At 36.6% G+C, this 23,726-nt stretch overlaps 5 protein-coding genes across 5 annotated transcripts; 3 read left to right on the forward strand and 2 right to left on the reverse strand.

The window, feature by feature from the left end:
* Positions 1-3,287: 3,287 nt before the first annotated feature.
* G6M90_00g066430 (uncharacterized protein) lies at positions 3,288-4,202 on the reverse strand (the record flags this gene model as incomplete). Its single annotated transcript, XM_066130826.1, has 3 exons — positions 3,288-3,320; positions 3,381-4,079; positions 4,158-4,202. The coding sequence occupies 3 exons, from the start codon at positions 4,200-4,202 to the stop codon at positions 3,288-3,290; spliced, it is 777 nt and encodes a 258-aa protein (XP_065986861.1).
* A 1,120-nt stretch (positions 4,203-5,322) lies between these two features.
* On the forward strand, positions 5,323-7,101 carry cctP_1 (Phenylalanine aminomutase L-beta-phenylalanine forming; the record flags this gene model as incomplete). The annotated part of the gene is made up of 1 exon (XM_014683874.1): positions 5,323-7,101. One exon carries the CDS (start codon positions 5,323-5,325, stop codon positions 7,099-7,101), a length of 1,779 nt encoding a protein of 592 aa, XP_014539360.1.
* Positions 7,102-16,374: 9,273 nt separating this feature from the next.
* On the forward strand, positions 16,375-17,235 carry terD (FAD-dependent monooxygenase terD; the record flags this gene model as incomplete). Its single annotated transcript, XM_066130827.1, has 1 exon — positions 16,375-17,235. The coding sequence occupies one exon, from the start codon at positions 16,375-16,377 to the stop codon at positions 17,233-17,235; it is 861 nt and encodes a 286-aa protein (XP_065986898.1).
* Positions 17,236-19,267: 2,032 nt separating this feature from the next.
* On the reverse strand, positions 19,268-20,230 carry LAM1_1 (3-hydroxyacyl-CoA dehydrogenase-like protein LAM1; the record flags this gene model as incomplete). The annotated part of the gene is made up of 1 exon (XM_014683875.1): positions 19,268-20,230. The coding sequence occupies one exon, from the start codon at positions 20,228-20,230 to the stop codon at positions 19,268-19,270; it is 963 nt and encodes a 320-aa protein (XP_014539361.1).
* Positions 20,231-22,289: 2,059 nt separating this feature from the next.
* On the forward strand, positions 22,290-22,421 carry G6M90_00g066470 (uncharacterized protein; the record flags this gene model as incomplete). The annotated part of the gene is made up of 1 exon (XM_066130828.1): positions 22,290-22,421. The coding sequence occupies one exon, from the start codon at positions 22,290-22,292 to the stop codon at positions 22,419-22,421; it is 132 nt and encodes a 43-aa protein (XP_065986886.1).
* Between the last annotated feature and the right edge of the window lie 1,305 nt (positions 22,422-23,726).

A 23,726-nucleotide genomic window follows, 5' to 3' on the forward strand; every position in this document is an offset into this window, starting at 1 on the left:
ATTATAATACCTTTAAGGACTTATAAAAGTCCCTTATTAAAACCTTTAGTAAGTAGTAAGAGTATATCCTGCGATATATCTAAAGGGAATATATACTATAGTATAAGTAGTAGGTAAAGTATTATATTAACTATTATTAGAACTTTAGTTAAAAGGTTAATAGCCCTATTAAAATTACTTATATAAATGTTAAGTTTTACTTTATAATAGGTATAAGAGACCTTTTTTACCTTTATTAAGCTTTTATTATAATAATTAATAATAGGTTTTAGTCTTATTATTAAAAAGCTATAAAACAGATTTAATATTAATATAATTAGTACTTTAAGCAGGAATAGCTTAATAAGCTTAACCTTTAAATTATATATCTAATTATTAACCTTATTATTAAGTAGTATTACTTTACCTTTACTACTTTACCTAATTAATATAAGCCTAAATTACTATACTTTTATATAAGTAACTTTAAGTATTAATATAGCTTACCTTATAGCTATTATATTTTTAATTGTTTTATAAACAGTACGCCTTTATAATAAAGCTAAATTATAGTGTGTTAGTAGCTTAAAAAGCTGTTAGTATATTAGCTTATTACTATTATAAGATATAAGTATTAATAGCCTATTAGAACGCGGAGGATAAACTACTTAATATTTACGACCTGGTTATTATTAGAAGCGCACAAGGCAGGCCGCGCCTGAATACCGACAACAAGAAGCTTAAGGTCCTGTAATACCTCTAAACCGGGAAGCGACGCCGACGATACGGACAATAATAATACCAAAACTAGGCCTGTACAACGAAGTCAAGGTAGGTATTCAGCGCGAGGTCGTGGTCTGAGCCGACAGCCTAGTCAGAACGCGGGATAAGGAACCTGCCAGTTAAATACGAGCCTTTACTATAACTGCTTTTAATTTAAACTTAATAAGCTATAGTTATATATATTTTAATTATTATAAAAAAATAAATATTAATAAGTTTATAGTAAGGTAATAAAATAAAGTTATATAAAAGTATTATATACTAAGAGGTTACTAGTAAACCAGGACTAAATATTACGAGAGTTATTAGCTAAAAGCTATATTATTATTCTAGGTTTTTTATTAGCTATAATGCTATAATTTTAATAATAACTTATAGTAAAAACTGTAGTTTAAAGGACTAAAATATTATTATAAAGAGGAGGAGAAAGAGTAATATTAATAAGTTAAGAATATACAGCTAATAAGATACTTTATTATTATAATGCTTTATAACCTAAATATACCCTAGAAGTATAATAATTAAATTAATTTAAGGGTTTTGATATTCTGGTAAACCCGTGTGTTTCGCAGTGTGTTGTCGTACGTATCACTGTGTATATCGCCGTGTGTGCTGTAGTGATGAATTTGATGCCAGCAGTTTGTAACTTTCCGCCTGCACTGCGTAATATTCCTAATGGTGACCAGGGTGGGGGTAGGTGAGTCAAAAGTGAGACACATATCTGTGCAAATAGAGATTTGTATTTGTGCGAATAGCACTGCTCATTTCGAAGGTTCTGGTCTCAACACCGTCAGCACGCACACCCATGGACCAACGACTGCTTCCTGTCAACGAATCCCATGTTTGCGGAGCCTCAAAGGCCCTTTGGGGCGAAGATAACGATTACAGATCGTCGAAGCCGGATGGGGAGTGATGTAATTGAAGCATTAGAGTGTTTGTAGTCATGGTTTGAGATACGAGACTTTTAATAGGACACGGTAGAGCCACGGGTCCCGTGGCTATAATTTGCCACGGACCCGTAGGCAAAAGCGGGCCGCCAACAGAATTGACCATTGACCATCATCGCTGACACCAGCCACGATCCAGTCATCGCTGGTGATGTTGTACTTAATGTATTATAGCGTTGTATATACGTACGTACATTAAGGTGCTGTACAGTACACGTATTATGTACGTACGAAAGTCCCCGATATTCCTAATCAGGGAATTTATGGGTCCATAATGTATATACTAAACTAAGGGCACTCTGTCTGCGATGTTTACCTTAATTGCCTAAAAATGAAAGGGAAAATTATATGTGCGTACTCATACATACTACCTGATAGTACGTATAGTACTATAGCTAAAATACAGTACGTACGTGTACTACTAAGTCGCATCACTACAAGGACGGAAGATCAACGTGTTAAGGCAATAGTTGCAAATGAAATTATACCGTGTGGATATAAAAACACGGTATGAGACAAGTTGTACGGAGTACTTTATGAGAAGATCTTTTGTTGGGATCAAGCTATCGGATTTTCGCATCACCACGCGGTGGAAGAAAAATCCTGAACACGATGTCTATCAATTTGGGTGATCGCGTCGGTCATTGGTATGGATTTTTGCTCAGACGGGAGGTGTGTTTGTTATTGGTGTCAAATTACTTTTACGTGCGGCCTGGATCATGTGGGTTTATTAGCGACCGCTTCAGGGAACGCATACCATTCCTGCCCAGTACTCCACGTATATTCTCCTGGGTTGGCGGTTGCGTTCCCAAAACCCGTAATTTGACCATGTTTTGTGACAACCTTCCCGTGCACACAACAAGTAGCCTTGCAGATTGCCCTTTTGCTAGCGACTTTTGCGTTTGTTAGTGTAAATATCAGAGTTTTAAAGAAAGGTTATTCAACTAGCAAACCTAGTTGCGTTGCTGTCGCAGGCTTCGGAATCGATCGAGCGATTGATATAATCGACTTGATTTCGATTTCGATCATATCGACCAGACCTGTCAATCGATTTGATCGTCGATCGATCCCGAAGCCACCATTTAGCGGAATCCCCCCCCTATATAAAAAAAACCATTTCTACTGGTCGAGGACGGCAGCAGTAGATTGACCTTCTGTTCACTCCTACTTTTCTACCTTGGTGAAATGCAAGGAAGGAGATTGGTCTATCTATATAGGGTATAAGTATTATACTATTAATTTAAAAGTTTATTAACGTAATAATTTATATTCTTATATAATAACAGTTACTAAAAAGACTACCCTAATAAGTAAGAGAGATTAAGCTAATATTTATTTAATATAAGAGTATTATATAATTGTCTATCTAAAGCTAAAGAAGAAAGATAAAAGCGAGCTCACGACCGTATAGTTGCTGTGTGGAACACTGGAAGCTTAAGGCGAAATGAAGTACATTGACACGTTGGGCTGGTCCGGCACTGCTGCTCCGAGTCCAGCAGAGCCGGGTCCACGGCATCAGGCGAAGCCCGTAACAATACGTATCCTAAGCTACTATAGCCTATAATGCCCATAATTTGCCTAAGCCTTACAAAGAGATATCTCAATACCATCCTACATTTATTAGCTTCCCTGGATTCAAAGTATAAAGTTTTTGAATCAGAGAACACTTACCGGCTCGCCAGTAGGCTCAAAGCCGCGGTAAAGAGTGCTGTCGTAAGTGAGTCCAGTTTGGGGGTTGACAGAAGGGGCGCTATTTTGAGCTGCCTTGACTCTCAGGTCGTTGCGTTCATCTTTGCTTGCCCGTACATACTCAAGATAGCCCGGCGCTCCGGGAGAAATGACATTATCTGCTACCAAAACAGATCCGGAATCGATGAGACCAAGATCCTCACAGAGCATCAGATCACCAACATAGGCCGACTTTTGATGATCCAGGAAGAGAAGATCAATCGTTTTGAGTCTTCCCGATGTTCGTGCCTCGCGCAGTGATACCTCACAAGGCCCAATGACAATTTCAATATGCTCATGCAGACCGGCGAGTTGAATCATGGCTGAGGCAACTGCTGCGAAATCCGGATTTATTTCAAGGCTGATATACTTAGTACCCCCACATTGGCGATGTATCGAGCCAAATAGAATCGCAGAATAGCCGACATAGCACCCGAGTTCGACCATTACTCGCGGCTGTTGCTTGGAAATCTGTTGCGCCACTATGCGACCTTTGTCTTTTCCAACGTTCATCAAGAAATTATACTGCGCTCCATATTCATCGACGGCAGAAAGAACCTCTAGAGGGCTGTCTTGCATTTGCTTGTATCTCGGGTGATCTTGTATGAACTTGAGCAGATCTTGTTCTCGTCCATCTCCATACTGTGAGGAAGGTTAATACTCAACTGATTTACTAGCAACAAATGTGGCTGGCTTCTCGACTGGGGGGAATGAACGCACGCAGATTGTCTGCTCTGGTTTGTAAAGTTTTGTAGAAGTTGCCATTATGGAATTACATGTACAGTAAAGTGTTAGGACGGTGAAGCTTAGAGAATGAAGTTGTAAGGAAAGTGATTTGGTTCGTTCGACTTGGTAACAGCGGTTGGCGGATATTTTACTTCTAGTAGAACTTGAAGTTCTATACAAACATTCCGCTGTTGGGGGGGGTGTAAGCATACTAGTGGATGTGCGTGTTAGATTTCACGATGCCCCACCTGAACTACTACTTATCGGTGTTAGGTGGGCGGGGAGAAATTTTTCTCTCCTTCCAGGTTGCACTGCCACACGCGGCCATTGCATTTTAGCGCTGTTTCGTTTACAAACCCTCCTGTCAATCTCAATGCTACCAGCGCATGATGTAGTCTTTTTTGGTCTGACACCTGCACCCTTCAATTACCTACAACGAGCAACAATGCCACAGGACTTTCCGTCATTTTGAGCCCACATTCATCTGGCACGATTTAGCGGGACCTCCCAAAACTGCATTGACTCTCAGGAATGTTTTCCCCCAGCATATAGGCATTAAGATCGGCAACCCACGTGTGAACACATACTTACTTGCAGGCATTGCAGCAACTTATTTGCGTGCCTCCTGCCTTCAGTCTGAAGAGTTCAGAAATACACATTTAAATTTCACTTCGAGTCGGACCTCGACGAATTTCTTCGAGAGAATATACAGAAATCCTTGCAGCGATAACAATGTCCCACATCGGAGCAACAATGTCCGTCTGGACAAGAATTCACGTCATCATCCATGGCCAGAAGCCAATCATACTTGATGGCCATTCATTGGGTCTTGCAGAAATAATAGCTCTGTCAAGGTACAGTTACCCATGCTCACTAAGAACAAGCACGACGACTGATAGGTCCAAGGTACCAAATCAGCGCTGTAGCAGATTCGGGGCCTGCAGTTGAGGCGACGATGGAGAGAAGCATTGAGGTTTTGCAAAATGTTCTAACTAGAAATGACAGTATATATGGTTAGTTACAGCCTGCAACGTGGGTGTTCAGATTCTAAATCTTCTTCGCAGGAGTGAATACGGGATGTGGTGGAAACGCTGATGCTAGAACTAAACATTACACGAATCTGCAACAATCTTTCTTGCAGCATCATCAAGCTGGGATCATGCCCGAGACTCTATATCTTCCCAAAGACAAGCTTGGACTCAGTGGTGAGCCTTACTCGATGTCTGATGATCTTGTCCGAGCCATTATCGCTATTCGGTGCAATTCGTTGCTCAGAGGGCATTCAGCAATTCGGCTGGAGTTGATCAAAGTTCTTCTTCAGTTTTTGTCCAAGGGCATGTTGCCGATGGTTCCCCTTCGAGGGAGTATATCAGCGTCTGGTGATCTCTCACCATTATCTTACCTGGGTGGTCTGCTCGAAGGCAATCCTGATATATGGGTCAGGTATGTCAAAGATGGCGTACCGCAGCTAGTCACAGCCTCTGCAGCTCTAAGTACACTCAACATCAGAGAGATTCATTTACAGCCAAAGGAGGGTCTCGCAATAATGAATGGAACGTCAGTCAGCGTTGCCTTAGCTGCACAAGTGGTTTTCGACAGCAACAACCTTGCTGTAATTTGTCAAGTTATTACAGCCATGACCGCAGAAGCCTTGTTGGGTACTCCAGAGAACTACTGCGAGTTTATCAGTGCTTGTAGGCCTCATTATGGACAGACAGAGGTAGCTCGGAATATTCGAGCGTTTGTGGCAGAATCAAGCCTTTGTCGGGAGGGAAACAGTCGTGGAGGTCTTGCACAAGATCGCTACGCCCTCCGCACTGCATCACAATGGATCGGACCCCTCGTGGAGGACCTGCAGGCTGCCACTTCGCAAATACAAACTGAGCTCAATTCTACCACTGACAATCCTTTGATTGATTCAGAACAAAGTCGAGTTTACCACGGGGGCAACTTTCAGGCTGTGTCTGTAACTTCAGCCATGGAAAAGACGCGTACTGCGTTGGTAATGCTAGGGAGGTTGCTTCTTGCTCAGTCAAACGAACTCGTGAACCCTTACCTCAGTCATGGTTTATCTCCAAATTTAGTCGCTGACAATCCCAGCACGTCCTTCACAGGCAAGGCAGTTGATATCAACATGACAGCGTACTTCTGTGAGCTTGCATTCTTTGCTAACTCAGTTGCCAGCCATGTACAAACAGCAGAGATGAACAACCAGTCGGTAAATTCACTAGGATTAATTGCCGCCCGAATGACTCAGAAGTCCAACGACTTGGTTTCCATGATGGCCGCAAGTATTATGTTCTTGCTGTGCCAGGCTCTAGATCTTCGGGCACGAGATATGGATTTCTTCCTAAAAGCACGCCCTGTTTTACTAGGATTATTTCATGCCCGATGCTCAGCTGTCATTACATCAGAATGTACTCAGAACCAGAACCTGGATACTTTGTTCGATGCACTATGGGCGAGCATTCAGAAGATTTGGGCCATGAATAGCCGGCTCGACATTCAAGAACGGTGCAAACAGACTATTATTCATGCAGCAGATGATTTACTTAACAGAGATGAGTATATATCTGTGTGGAATTGTAACATTTCTCTTGTTACTTCGTTGCACTACTGGAAATCAGAGGCCGCAATCTTGTTTCATTCACGGTTTCTCGACGTGGATGCTGAGTTTTGTAAGTGTCAATCCACCTCGAGATATCTTGCGCCCTTTACGTCGAAAATTTATCAATTCATCCGAAACGATCTATGTGTTCCCTTCCATTTGGGTTTCTCAGATCATCCGTCTATTGCTCAGCAAAGGGATGGCGGAAGTAAGCCTACCCGGACTATAGGCTTTTCAGTCACAAAGATCTTTTCTGCCGTACAGGATGGAACTTTGTCTAGTAGGATTCAGGTCGCTATGCCCGTTCCGATCTCGCCTGCTAGCACTTAAGCTCAGTTGAGAGGATTCCTGTCGATTTATGCCTTGAGTTCACCTTTGAGTTCACTTCGTTCGTGAACTCAAGGTCTTTTTTTGGGAGTTGCTACACGGGCATGACACTTACACGGGCATAACTTTTACCACTTCTGATTGGTCGTATTATCTCTGTTAATAACGCTGGATTTTACTACCTTAGCTGTAAGTACCTGGCTTTTTTAACTTTACTTTTATATAAATTTATTATATTATAAAACTTATATTAATCAAGTTTTTTAATAAAATTAATATATTTATTTTTTTAAGTATTATAAATTTTATTTATAGCTTTTTATTTAATATTAAAATTTCCTTTTATTTAAATTTATTTTTTAATTAATTTAAATTATTATAATTAATATTATAATAAATAAAAATTATATTAAGTTTATTTATTTTATTAATAAAAGTAATTTTATTTAATAAAATTATTTTATTTTAATTAAATTATTTTATTTTAATTAAATTATTATATAAACCTAATAATTATATAATTAAAATAATTTTTTAAGCTTATTTTTTTTATAACTTTTAATAAATTATAATATAATATTTTATATTATAAAAATAATAATTAATTTTTTTATTATAATTTTATTTTTTTTTTAAAATATATAAAAATATATTTATAATATTAATATTTTTATTTTATATATTTTTTTATAAATTATAAAGCTTTAATTTAATTTTATTATAAGTATTAATTAATTTTATAACTTTAAAAATAATTATTTATTTTAGCTAATAAAAATAAAATAATTATTTTTAATTATAAAATAATTATAATAATTTTAATCTCCTCCAGAAAAGGTAAAACTACTAATATAAATTTATTTAATAGTTTTAGCCTTATAAGCCTTTTTAGCCTTTTTAGCCTTTTTAGTCTTAGCTTTATTAGCCTTATTAGCTCTTTTTATAGCTAGTTTTATAGTTTTCTTAGTATTATATTTTAATTTAATATTTTTAAAAGCCTTTTTTTTTAAATTCTTAATTATTTTTATAATTTTTTTAATTTTTATAAAATTAAGATTTTTAGCCTTAAAGTAAATATCCTTTTTATTATAAAAAGCTTTTAATTTATTAATAGCTATATTACTTACTAGGCTTTATTAGCTTTAACCCTTAAAGGTTATAATAAGTAATTTACTTATATTAGGCTTATTTAATAGCTTATTATACTTAAAAGTTATCTTATTATTATTAGTATATACTTTATATATAATAGTTTATAAATAGTTATAATAAATATTAATAAGTACTTATAAGAAATATATATATATAAGAGTAGTAACTTATAATTAGTTATTTATAGTAAGATCTTAATAATAAAAGAGATAGATAACTTAAATATAAAATTAACTTAAAATATAAAAAAAGGTAAACCTTATAAATATACTATATATATAGGTATTTTAGGTTTTTAGTATAACTTAATATAAGTTATAACTATAAAGTTATAATAATATATAAGGTTTAATTATATAATAATAGCTAAAGCTATTATAAAATAGCTATAACTAGCAGGGTATAATATAGTACTAATTATACTAGTATATTTAATATATTATAATATATATATAAATAGTTTACTTTTCTAATTTTTTATTATTTTTAGCCTAGTATAGCTTAATATTATTTTAGATTTTATGCTTATATAATACTAATATTATATATATAATTTTATTTAACTATAAAGCGAATTAACTAAATATTAATAATAATTTTAATATTTATATTAAAAGTATTATTAAATTAATAAAAAATTAATAAATATAAAATAATAAAAATTAAATAATAATAAGCTTAAAATAGTTTTTATATTATAATAATAAATAATAATTTATAAAAAATAAAGTAAAAAAAGTAATAATATTATTAAATTATATTTATAATTATATTAAAAATATTAATTATAATTAATAAAAGTATATAAAAAAAAATTAATTATTTAAACTTATAAATTTTACTTAGCTATTACTAAAAATAAGTATATAATATAAATAAGTATTAAAATAATAATAAAGTATTCTACTTAAAAAAGCTGTCTAAAACTATAGCTATATAGTAAACTAATAGTTTATACCTTATAGGTGCCTTAGGCAAGGTTATTATAGTACTGTGATATATATAGCAACTATACAGTTATAAGCGTACTTTCTCCTTTCTTTTTAAGCTTTAAATAAATAATTACACGGCACCCTTCTATTAAATAAATATTAGCTTTATTTTTTATACTTATTAAGATAGCTTTTTTTATAACTATTATTATATAAGAATATAAATTATTATGTTAATAACTTTTAAATTTAAAGATCTGATAATATAACACTTATACTCCACATTAATACACCAATCTCTTTCCTTGCATTTCACTAAAGTAAGAGTAGAACAGAAGGTGCCATCCTTGACCAGTGGAGATGTGTTTTTTTGGTGGGGAGGGGGGTTCCGCTAAATGGTGCAGTATATAATAGATTGGCGGGAGAGTGTGCAATTAAAACAGCGCTAAATGTCAGTGAAAGTACCAGAGTTTTTAAAGCAAGGTTACTTAACTAGCAAACCTTGTCGCCCGTTGCTGTTCAAGCAGGCTTCGGAATCGATTGAGCGATCAATACGATCGACTCGATTTCGATATCGATCATATCGACCAGACCTGTCAATCGATCGATTTGATCGTCGATCGATTCCGAAGCTGGCCTGCTGTGCAGAGGATCATTATATAAGCAGGAACTAGGTATTATATATTCGCCCCAATCGAAATTAAACTAGCACCCTATCTTCGGTCCACAAGTATAAAGTATAAAAGGCCTCCTGGTTTCATGACCAGGGACCATGCACGTACTAGTAAATCAAGCTTTGTAGATTGGACCATAGTAATTGGTGCCCACATAACACTTATAAGATGGGAATTGCTAGAGGGGCCTGACACTTTTGCTACGCGGGCCTGACTTTCACCACCTTTAATTGGTTATACGTTTTAATGTTAACGTTTTTGAATTCTGCCGCCTCTACCACAAGTACCTAGGCAGCATTCCAAAGACTTTTATTAATAGCACTTTATAATAGATTAAGTATATACTAAAGTCTTAAGTTTTTTAAATTAAGAACTAAATCAAAAGCAAGAAATAAAGCAGGAATATAATATTCCCTATAATAGCTATATTCTTTAAAAAGGTTAGGAACAAACTATTACATAAGGTATAATATATAAAAGGCTGCTTTTAAGCTATATAGGCTTATTTATAGGTTGCTTAGTTATATAATCTCTTTAATATACTTTGGCATTATTATCGCTATACTTAATCTATTATAACTCTATAATTGCCTAATATATATCTACTTATTATATTTATTACCTTTAAATAATTAGACTTAATCTAGGATAACCGGCGCTATCCCTTTATTTCCTGTAATATACAGGACTAAAAACGCCTCTAAAATACTTATTTTATTATCTAATTATTCTACTTTCTTAAGGCTTAACTAATAACAAAGTTCTAGTCTAGGTAATTAATTACATTAAGAAAGATAATAATATTATAAGAGACAATCTAAATATGCCTCACAAGCAAAAAACAAAATATAATCAATAAGTAGTAGCTCTACTATAAGCGTTAATTTATTCTATAAAGCTAGGAATAATTATGCTATAAACAACTTGTTTGCTTCTTCTTTATAGATATTTTTAAGTATCCCGCGTCCTTATAGCTTATAATATTTCCTTAGGCCTAGATAGGCCCTTTTCTTTAAGTATAAAATATATCTTTAAAACGATTTTTTCCGTGGTAAAAGCTAAAAACTCCCTTAAAAAGTTATAGTATAAATACCAGGCCCGCAGCTTAATACGTCTAACTTTAAGCCTCCTGAATTAGCTTTATTTGTCCCCTAGTATTTAATAAGAAGTATAACTAAATTTAAATTAGTATTAAAAATAACACGAGAGGTTATTAGTAAAGGTTATAGTTTAACTATTAACCTTACCCGGTTATATAAATAGGTTCAGGCTTAGAGAGAAAAATAGGGATAATTACCTTTAAGTCTAGGTATATATAATTCTCCTCTACTAAACTCTTTACGCCCTAATTTACTTATTTAATAGTCCTAAATATTGCCAACATCCAAAAATCCTACCTTATTACCAAATTAATAATTCTTATCCCCTGTTTTAAAGCTAATTTTAAACCTAATAATCCCGGGCAATCTAGCTCTCTTAGCTAAGGCTTTTTTTTATACTATAAATACCTTTATAAAAAAGAATAGCTTTAAGGTAGTCTAATAAAACTAATACACTTATAAAGGTTAAATTATAAAATATTCTTTTTAATATAATTAGTTTAAGTATCCCTAGACTTTAAAAGGCTATAATTTTTAAAACTATAAATTTTAAAAGTATAAATATAAATAAAAAGTTACTACTAAGTCTTTAAAAAAAGGTAAGTAGCTTCTTTAATAGTATATAAACCTAAAATATTAATAGTATAACTATATATAAAGTATTACCTTATCTATATATCCTTTCTATTACCGCCTTATAACACTAGTTAAATCAGCTATTAAGTTAGTAAGCTATTAAGTAGGTATTTAGGCTAGTAATATAGCTGCTATTATTAAAAAGTAATTCCTTAATTTTATACTTTTATAAAAGGATATTTATAATATAAAATAGCGTATTTACTAAACTAAACTTAATAGTTATACGCTTACTAGCATACTAATTAAACTTTTTAATAATAATAAAATCCTATATATTACTAAGTAAGCTAATAATAACCTAAATAAGCTTTTTAGGCTAGTCTAGATCTTCCCCTATTATTTATAAATATAAAAGCACTTTCTTAAAGTTTTTAGCTTTAATAATACTTATAATACTAATTAATTTAAGCTTTTATTATTCTAAGCTACTAGCTAAATATATCTTAGAATAGTATTTAATATAATATTTAATTTAATAAATAATAAGAGAAGAAAAAGGTTTTAATTTCTTATAAAAAGTATTTATAAACTCCTTATAAAATACTTAATTAAGAAACCAGTTATTATTATTATAAACTTTAATAAGGCTATAAAAGCTGCTCTTAATAACTAATTCTAAAATATATAATAATAGCTTTATATTTATTATATTCTTTTAAATATCTTACTAAAAGTAAAGAATAAGTAAATAAAAGAGTAAGAGAATAGCGCTAATTCCGCGAGTAATAATAAAGGCAATTCTTCTAAGATATAAGATACGCTTAATATAACAAACAAATAACTAATTAATAATTCTTTAGCTAGTAATAAAGTTTTATATACTTATCAGGGTATTATTTTAATATAAAAATAAGTTCTTTACGCTAAAACCAAGAAAGCATTTAAGTAAGTATAAAAAAACTTATATAAAAAGTTTAATAACTAATAAGTAATTCTATAATACCTTTATTTAATATATTTATTTTATAATACTTAGTAGATATATTATTTTATTTATTATTATTATAACTTTAGTATTTATATTATATCTAGTATAAAAGCAAGTAATAATAGTATAAAAAGCTATTTATTAAACAAAATAAGTTACTTATACTAGCTAGTTAAAGTAATATAAAATATAATATATAACTAAAAGCGCGCCTTTATAAATATATATAAATAAGATAATATTCTTACTACTTCTTAATACCTAAGCTTAATAGGAAACTATTTTAGTAAATTATAAATAATTATATTATTAATAAAGCTTAAGCTAATTAATAAGTAATATTATATTATTTATAAGTTTATACTAATAAAAAAAAATCCCTTCCCTAACTCTATTAGATTTTATAATAATAATTATATAGTCTTTATTAAGCTTAGAATCCTATACTATTATATAGTTTATAAAAAGCTAGATTCTTTAATATCTTTTACTAAGTAAAAAGCCTATTTGCGCTAGTAACTATAAGAATTAGTATCTTAGAATTTATACTAACAAATACTTAACCTAAAGGTAGCTACTATATTACGTAAAAAACCAAAAAATACTACTAAAGTAGTACTAGTAAGCCTAGCTATTATAAGAAGTAACTAAACTACCAGCTAGTTAATTAAGTAAAAGTAAAATTAACTAGTAAGGAAAGTTAATAAATCAGCTTATACTAAAAAAGTATAAAAAATAGCTTAAAAAGCTATTATAAAAACTAATAGTTAAACTAGTACCTTAAAGTAATAATAAATAAGTAAAGTTTTTATAGTTTTTAGATTTAAGAAGATAATAAGGGTTTATTATAATAGCTATAAGACTTAATTAAATATTTATAAGAAATAAAGTTAATAAGAGTTAACTAAATATATTAAGAAAAATACAAGCTGTATTATCGCTAAGCTATAAAAAAAATGCTTACTAGGTAATTATTAGTTATATAAAAATCTTGCCGGTTTTAACTAACATACTTTTATAGTCAGTTAGCCACTGATTCTGTCGCGTTATAAGACTTATATTGACTAAGCTTCTTTCACAAAACTGTTTTTTTTTTCTTGTTCCTCTTTCCCTCCTAAACTTAAGATATTTAATGCTTTCGGAATACTGCTGCCTCCAGGCAGCAGTATTCCGACTACTCTTGCCACTTGCCACCCTGGTGGCAAAGTGCTTGCGTGTTTCAATCAACAGAGGCAGTGTATCCGACAAATTCACTACTACTGGTTATAAGATCGTGATGTACACCATGGTAGGAGAGCAATTACGTCAGCGATCGTGATAGACCACCTTAGTTATAAATTTTAGGCACTATTAGGGAAGTAAGCCACACCGCCTTTACTTAGAAGTACTTATGGGTCAAGAAAACATAGGCGAATTAGAGGCGGTGAAAGTCAGGCCCGCGAAAGCGTCAGGCCCGCGTAGCAAAAGTGTCAGGCCCCTCTAGCAATTCCCTATAAGATATGCAGGGTAGGCCCTGGTATATTTAGGTTTAGCTCCTAAAAATATTTATATTATTAATTAATTTTTTAATTTATGGTTAATTTGCTTTATAGTTAAATAAAATTATATATATAATATAGGTATTATATAAGCGTAAAATCTAAAATAATATTAGGCTATACTAGGCTAAAAATAGTAAAAAACTAGAAAAGTAAATTATTTTAATATAATTAGTACTATATTACAGCTACTAGCTAAGGCTATTTTATAATAGCCTTAGCTATTATTATTATAAAGGTAAACCTTATATATTATAATATAAACCTACTAACTTTACGCTTATAACTTATATTAAGTTATACTAAAAACCTAAAATACCTATATATATAATATATTTATATAGTTTACTTTTACTTATATTTTAAGTTAGTTTTATTCTTTTTTATCTAAGTTATTTGCCTTTTTTGCTATTAAGACCTAATATAACTAATTATAAGTTACTACCTTTATATATATATATTTTTTATAAGTATTTACTAATATTTACTATAACTATTTATAAACTATTATATATAAAGTATATACTTATTAATATAAGCCCTTATAAAATAAAATTAATTAGACTAGCTTACTAATAATAATATAAGCTCTAAAAGTACCAAAAAGCTTAATATAAGTAAATTACTTATTATAATTTTTAGGGGTTAAAAGCTAATAAAGCTTAGAGGGTAATATAATTAATACTAGATTAAAAGCCTTTTATAATAAAAGAAATAATTATTATAAAGCTAAAAATCTTAACTTAATAAAAATTAAGAAAAATAATAAAGCTATTAAAAATATAAAAAAAAAAGCCTTTAAAAATATAAAGCTAAAATATAACTCTAAAAAAGCTATTATATTAGCTATAAAAAAGCCTAATAAGGCTAATAATACCAAGAGCAAAGCTGCCTAATAAATTTATATTAGCGGTTTTACCTTTTCCGGAGAGGTTATATTATTAATTACCTTACTACTACTATTATTTTTTTAAGAAGAATATAAATCAAGAATCTTAACCTTAATAATATATTAGCCGCTTTAAACTTCATATAATTAATATACTATAATAACAGCTAATAAGTTTAATATTGTTATTATTGGCGTAGGCCCTGCTGGGTAAGTGGAAGCCACTACCATTATAAAGTTGCCTGGTGGTTGAATTGCTAAGCTCCGAGCAGTCTTGTAGCAGCAGCTTGGATGGCCCGCGCAGGTGTCCGCACCCTTATCGTTGACAGAAGCAGTCACTGACCCATGGGTGTGCTGACGGTGTTGAGACCAGAACTTTCGAAATATTGGACTCGTTTGGCCTCGGCGACAATCTTTGGCAGGACGCTAATAAGATAGTTGAGGTCTGCTTATGGGTATGTCAAAGCTGTGATATATGACTCTGATCTCTTCATTTTTTTTTCTACATGGTGACTCATCAAATATCATTAAAATAGGACGGACGCGATGATGGCCCTATCAAACGCAATCATACACGTCGCAACTCACACGTGGGTCTCTCACGATATAACGAAGCGACTATAGCACAAGGCGAGATTGAACAACGTCTATCAATGTTTGTCACACATTCAGGCAATGTGACTTTGCAGCGTGGGGTCTCCCCTCAATCTATGCATGCTGGGAACAGTTCCGAGATATCTCCTGAATATCCTATTACGGTTGAGCTAACTCAAGTATGCTCCTCCTTTGGCAGTACAGACGGCATGCGAAGCTTCTCCTTGAATAAACAACCACACTCCAACTTTTCCTATACTGTTAAGACAAAGTATCTTCTTGGCTGTGACGGTGCCCACAGCTGGGTTCGCAAGTCTCTTGGTTTGAAGATGGAGGGCGACTCGAGGGAGGAAAGCTGGGGCGTGATTGATTGCGTTCCAGTGACAAACTTCCGTACGGACTCCGCACACTACTCGACTCCTTTCACTGCTGATAATCGCTAGCCGATGTGCGGAAACGTTGCATTATCAATTGCCAAGGAGGAAGTATAATGATAATTCCCCGTGAGAAGGCACTAGTGCGCTTCTATGTGCAACTTCCAACCAGTGTTGCTAGTCAAACTGGTTCAGCTCAGCTTGCGGAGAGTATACTTGGAGCAATTCGTGATTTTATCTACCCCTTTCATTTGGAAACTCGGCATGTGAGTTGGGCAAGCATCTACAAGGTGTGCAAGACGAGCCCTTTTTCCTAGTGACGAACAGCTCTAAGATACAACGATGTAGGTCAGCCATCGGGTTTGCAAAACCCTATCGGTGAACAACAGAATATTTTTAGCGGGCGATGCCATCCATACGCATTCCCCTACAGCAGGGAAAGGTATGAATGTCAGCATGCAGGATGCATACAATCTCGGTTGGAAGGTTGCTTCCGTTGTATTGGGCGTCGCGGATCCGTCGATCCTAGATACGTATCAACAAGAACGTTCACCGATAGCAGAGAGACTACTTTCCTTCGACAAGAATTTGTATCAACATATATGCTCTACGAGTAACCGTTCTGACCCATACGAGCTTGGTAATGTGTTGGAACAAGAAAACACATCCCAATCAGGTTTATCGGTCACGTATCAGATTAACTGCCTAGTGACTGGCACAGACTCCACTCAGCGGGGACGATGTGCGGGTTTAGCGTCCAACCTGATCGTTGGCGGTCGACTAATGGATGGCTTACTTGTCCGGCACAGTGATGCTTTATCTTGCAATATTCTCAGCTTGTTGTGTGGGCATGGACAGTGGTACATCTTGGTATTTGGGGCCAATATAACTGATCCAGTACAAGAAAGTCGACTCAAGCACCTGAGCGATTTTCTTTGGAAAAGATTGCTCGGCACGCCATCCTTGAATTCCAGTAAGGAGATCAGGTTTGGTACTTTTGACATATACCTTGTATATTCGACAGAAAGACAAAACATTGAGTTTTTCGACTTACCTCCGATATTTTACTTGTTCAATGAGATAAATGGGTATGATTATGGCAAGGTCTATGCTGACAATGTATCCTACAATGGCAGGGGGGGTCATCTTCATGGTCAGTACGGTGTATCTGAGCAGGGTTGCGTGGTCATTGTGCGCCCTGATCAACATGTATCATTTATTGGAAACCCGGAGGACTTGGAGAGTATTGACTGGTTTTTGTCACAATTTGCCAAGCAGGCTGCCAGCAGGCTTTGTAATCATACGTGTATGATTTAGTTAAATCATATTTAGGCAATTGCTACACGGGCCTGACTCTTGCACGGGCCTGATTTTCACCACTTCTGATTGGTCACAAGAGTTTCCGTTAACCCACCGTTAATTCTGCCGCCCCCCAAGTACCAGAGGGTACATCCGTTGGATTGCCTTTTCTGGCTCCTGAAGTGAGGTGTAGGGCCTTCGTCACAAAATTACTCACATCAGACAATAGTGGTATGATACTGTATTAGGCCGAGTTTTAGCTGTATTTAAGCAACAACGATTCTGACTGGGAATTCTGAGGAGTACAAATTCCATGATCAGCTGCACGGTTCCATGTGTTGAACATGAAACAGCATCACGTGCAGGGTCCAGCCTGCGCCTTCCATAAATAGCGTGCCTGGGCGGCATCTCTAGCTTAGAGAAATCAACGCACTCTTTTCATCTGTGTTCCGCTGTGACGTTCAACACCATGTGGCTCGACAAAACTTGGCTAGTTTAGGCAGTAGCAGCTGCCTGGCAGGCAGCTACATCCATTCTGAGGAGGTCAGAAATATAACATGTTGATGTACGAGCGCAATCACGTTACTCTTTATCCCATAAACATTTGAGAACCATAATATCATTTTAATATCTATATCTACGTTTAATCATTCTACCCGCGCAAATCTTCGCCGACAGCGAAGTTACAATCCCTGTGATCAAATATCTGGAAGGAAACGACAGCGATCTACCCAGCACACGAGATCTAGCCCTTAGTTATCCACGAGTAGCTCCAGTACAAGTATTAGGCAGTTTTATGGACTTGGGGACGAGAATACACTCGATAATATATTCTCGTCTCTTCCACGGACTTTTTCGAGCTTCCCACGCCCTCATGCCTCATAGCGTCTGCATGAACTTACTTGGGCCCTTCGTTATGATCACGGTGCAAATAGAGATTTTTATCTGTGCAAATAGTAATACTCCACCAGAAAGGACATATACAACGCTAGGGCAGTCTTGTGCCGCGAGAAGCTCGGGGTGTTAAGTCCGACCGCAGCCTTGATTAAGCTCTTTGACGAGAGAAGCATTCCATATTTCGTCAAGTGGTTACAGAGGCATTATCCGACACAGATAGATTCAATGCCTTCTGAAGAGGGAAAAGGAAGAAAAAAGAGCAGCCAGGTATGTATGGTAGTGTACTCTAGTCCTATTCTTGGACGCGCGGTACGCAGCGCAGGGAATATTGGGCGGGGACGGGGCCTATTACGGTAGACCCTTGTCGGATAATGCCTCAGTAGACTGAAGTCGCAGAGCTTGGTGTGTTGATTCTCAGTGACTACAAAATATGAAGGCTGGCCATAAAAAGACCTCAATTCTTCAAGTTAGACATGGAAAAAACAACAAAATTTTTATAAACAAGTTTAGTTAACATGAGTCTCATAACGTGACACAAGTCTGGTTGTTCAACTACCTTAACAGAGGCGGATTCTGTCACGTTATGAGAGCCATTGTTAACTAAGCTTAGTTCTTTAAATATGAAAATTATTCTTCTTGTTTTTCTATCCTTCAAAAGGGTTCATGTCTTTTATCTTTAGTTTAAAAGACTTCCCAGCCACCTGATAAAATCAGGGTGGCTGGCCAGCCTCTCAACTGCTGATATCAATGATTTTATGACGTCCAGCAATTACGTCAAGTCTGCTTGATCAATCAACAGAGGCAGCCTTATCTGACAGATTCCTCTGACAGCAATGGAGGCACTTAGATAGCTTACAAGAAGAAGAACAAGACAAACATGAATATACTACTAATCTGGACTAATAAATGAATACGTATTCGACGCCTTGACTTAACAGGGAATGAAGTAATTTTAATTAAGTTTTAGCGTTACTGTGGAGTTCTTATACAATCTTGATGAGAAAGCGGTTGAAGATTGCGTACTCGCCTGTAGACTAACTGCACTGCGTATACAAATTTGAAACTACAAAAGTATAGGGTTGTATTTATGCATCCTTAGATAGTGTTGTTGCCTCAGTAGTGAACAGTTGTGACAATAGTACAATGGCTTAGTCTAGACCAAATTGTCGAGTAAGCCTATACCAGTAAAACTATGATCGTCACCAGAGTAGAGTAATTGCCTGCCTGAACCGTCAAAGTTACACCTGTAGAGAGCGCCGCCCAAGTCGCCAACGTAAATATGCCCCCCCGCCTCGTCCAACTTCAAGCCTATGGGCGCGTGAAGACCCCGAAGAATTACCTGTGGCTTTGTGTCAATAGTCTTGAGTAGGCCGGTTAATCGATCAAGGGCTACTTTGTTCAGCGAATTGCCATGCGGAATATCACCACGGTCAGTCCAGAACAGCGTAGTCCCGTCGGAGTCCAGCGCCAAGTCCACCGGTTCTGGAAGGTTGTCAAGGAGACAGGCCGGCTGTCTTTCTGATCTAGCAATGTCAATGCTAAAAATGCGGCCCTTTCCTGAATTTGAGGCCCCCTTTTGTGTCCAGTAGAGTTTTCCTCTCTTGGACTTTTGTACGCCCACACACCAGCAAGTCGGATCCTCCACGTTTGTGCCGGCTTCTACCAATACCTCTAGTTTGTTGCCGTTTAGGTCACAGCTCCATATTCTCATGCCTTCACGATCAGCGAAATATAATCTTTGGGAGTCTGAGTCGACAACCAGCTGCTTCGGGGTGTTGATATGTCCAGGGGAGATGATGGTGCGGATCTCGGTTCCATCTACATTTGCACACTGTACGCTGCCATCCATCTCCCCAGGATTTCCCATGTTAGTCCAGAAAATGCGGTTGCTGGGGAAATGCACATCAACGCCATCTGGGAGAAGCTGATTTTGTGCTAGGACCCGCGCCAGATTGCCATGTGGTGTCAATTCGAGTATTTTGCCTGTCGGTCCGATCACCCCAGCCTCCACAACTCCAAGATCAAGAACTAGTATTCTTGGCCCCGGAGAACGAATGCCACGTTGTTTTCTCCTACTGGGATCTTGACGGGACGGTTCATACATGACCTTCACCATGTTGACTTAGGTCGGACAGTTGCAAGAGTTGAAATGAGGATTGTAGAGTGTGCTGTCCTGTGAGCACCACGCACCGCTATCATGTCGCTCCGTCTATTTGTCAGGATTGTCAAGGACTAGGCCGTTTTGGTGCACTCGGCTGATAACGACGCAATAGCTCCACTGTATGAAGGTCTGGTTGTACTGGATATTCGGTGAGGGTCACGTTACTTCGGAAGACCCGGATACCTCATACTGTTTAGATTATACTGTTGTGATTGAACGTACTTTTACTAAATTCTGGCTGACGGCCCTCATACATATAAATTACCTAGTGGGTCCCACCAGGCAGCAACTGTTCTGCGTGTCATGTCCGGTACATGACTCGTACCACGCCAACAGACCGAGCCACTATCGTCCTTGGCTTGTCCCTAGATTCCTGTAGTGCAAGGCGTGGAACAGCAAGTCTCTCCACAAAACAGCTTCGAAAACACCAACGCACTAAGGTTCAATATCCTCATAACTGTCTCCAAGATGGCTATTGTTTTTATCAACCCCCCCAGAAAAATGTAGACTGTAAGCATGTTATCGGAGTTGGAAGCGAAAATTTTGGTCAGCCAGTGCTGACAAACTGCGCGCATGTAGGCAACATGGTGGCGGGTGTCAACTGAATGGTAGATGAATGAGTCCATGAATTTTGGGCCACGGATGCTCGAAAACAGACACCAGATGATGGATATTGCTTGTGGCTCTACTGCCCGCGGAGACTGTCTTTCTGATAAAATCAGGGACTTCATGACAGACTTGTCTGAAACCAGAACAGCGTTAGCTGACATGTCCGCCTCTTGTCCGGCCGGTCGCGTTTCGTGCTGCAGACAGTCCCAGGCATCTGCGTAACAAATGACCCGAGAATAAAAGCCGGGATCTAATGGCACAATTCTCAGTTTATGCACGCGGTTCTTACTTCTCCTCGACGACGGGGATCTCATGGTAGTGCAGCCAGTAGGCACCATGGTATTACGCTCATATTTGACCTCGAGTGCTTCTGGATAGGTTTCAACACAGCGTTCAAGATATCTCTGAAAAAAAGGTTCCAGACCCCTGTATAAATATCAGCCGGCTGTGTAAAAGTCCGAGGGCAATGGCAAGAAAGAGGACATGATACTTTTCAGACTTGCTTGCATGACGAGGAATGCTTCCTTCTCTGATATCGGGTTTGTCCATCATTCTCAGTGTGCCTTTGTAATAATAAAGTTTCATAGCTTGGTAGACAATTCTTAGACTTGTAGATAAGCCGGGTAAGGTCCATCGAATCAAGAATTGTAATGTGCTCATGTAGCTTTCCTGCATAGGGTCTAGTGGATCTCCACATAAGGTGATACGGGTAGACATCCTAGGTTTGCCAGACAGGCCGATACTTGTAGTATTTGAAAGCGTTTTGTCATGCTCTTGAAAATTCCTGTCGAGAGGATCCTTGACTCTGACTGATATACTCCCTTCTACTTTCTCAAATGGGGAGGCAAAAATGCCCTTTCCCCAGAAGCCTTCATAGAAATTTGACCTTGGTAACGAGTCCAGATATCGAATGGTCCTTTTTCGATTGCTTAACTTCGGGGGCGAGTTCAACGATAGAGTACTGTCCATGTGGCTGTTCCCAGACCCGGGACCAGCTGTACCTAGGTCTTTCTTCCCATGGACTCTGAAAAGAACATTTCTCTTCTCATCGAAAGAGTTGTTGATTTCCATGATTATAGCATCGAGTTCTCGACTGGGAGAATAGAGGTACCACCAAGTCACCACATTCCGTGAGTACTGCAAAAACCGGGGAACGCTTAGCATGTATGCGTAAGGCCACTGTTCCGGATTCTCGTCCTGTGCTCATGTCAGACCTTTAGTCTAGAGTGGTCAGAAGATGATGATTAAGTGATACCTGATCTCTCAAAAATTGACGAAGTTTTTTGTGAAGCCCGTATTGGTCACCACCGCGATGAAGATAATGAACAGGATCGACACTGAATCAGGCATTGAACAGCCGGATACCTTCCCAAAAGAGTCGAAAGATAGTTGACGTGTCATCAAAATGCTTGAAATCTTCGTCGATAGAAATCAAGCTACCAATTCGACCGCGAAAGCCTACGGGAATGCCCACGTAGAGCAACTTATAGGTGAACTGATTCCTTATCGGCAATATGCGGGTATGAGTAATGGTTAGAGGGAATAAAAGAGGTTTCCCCAACACCACCGCGGCACTGTCTCGTTGGCAAATAACCCGCCGATTCTTCAGAACTACCCGTACCAAGAATACAAGTAAAAGAATTGCCATGAAGCACACTAGGAAAGGGAGGGTCTTTAAGGTAATTATCAGCCAGATACGGGGTCTCCAGGTCGCCAAGACGAGACAGAGGCTCAAGTTGGTAATATTGGGCACGGCTGCCATGTTTCATAGGGACATTATTCTGCGCTGCCCGGACGCCGAATAATACGAAGCATATGTGAGTTCCTTGGATAGTGAACAATGCGATGTGATGCAGCCGATACAGCACCTTTTTAATGAAACACACACCACAAGGCTGCATAATACACGGGCACCCAGATTTAGATACTTGGGCTCCCTATAAGTAATAAATAAAGAAGCCAGTCATTTTCATATTTAACAATGGTACTGCACCGAATGCGACAAGGACAAAAGGCACAAGAAGTACAAAGATGTCCAGGGCAATTCTCACCACAAAACAACTAAAAAAATGATAGAAGGGCAAAGATAGCTGTTGAACTGAAAAAACGAAACCAGTCACCACCTTGAATTCATGTCAAACCGGGTTAGAGTACGTCAAACCAAGTGCCTTGGTTCAACTTTCTTCAATTTATGCCGCGTTAGCAAATCTAATAGTCAACAGGCCTGCTGCGGACCAGCAGCTAGGTGAACAAGCACCGTCAATTTTGTTGCTAGTCAGGCAGCTGCCTCGCCACACAATTCTCGACACTAAGCTGAAGCTGGCCAGCGTAGCGGCGAGGCAGGTAAAACAGGGATACTGCTCTACGCCTTCGTTGTAAAATTACCAGCTGAGGTATATTGTCCAATGTATTGTGGGGTTGGCTTTCTATCATCTCCATCTAGGAGAGTGTTTTTGAGTTTTGCAACAGTGGCCTCTAACTTATAGGCCGCCAAAGGCAATCTTCATGAGCCATCAAACCAAGTTGCCACTGCGAACCAAGTTGCCACTGCGAACCAAGTTGCTACTGCGAACTAACTTATTACTGCGAACTAACTTGCCACTTCTACGTAGGTTAAAAGTTTAGACACTAATATTTTAAAAAACTAAGATTCTTTACTTAAGTAGTAGTTAAGCTCTTCTGTACTTACACCCGCATGACTTTTGCCCATCTTGATTCGCTCAAATTTCCTTCACCCATAGCACAGGTACTCCCCGACAGATGCTTAGCTCGAAAATTGCAACAAGTGACTTTAACTCCATTGAGGCTCTCCAAACATACCTTAAGTGCCGCCAAAATGAGT

The sequence above is a fragment of the Metarhizium brunneum genome, chromosome 3 (assembly GCF_013426205.1).
Source record: "Metarhizium brunneum chromosome 3, complete sequence".
NCBI lineage: Eukaryota > Fungi > Ascomycota > Sordariomycetes > Hypocreales > Clavicipitaceae > Metarhizium > Metarhizium brunneum.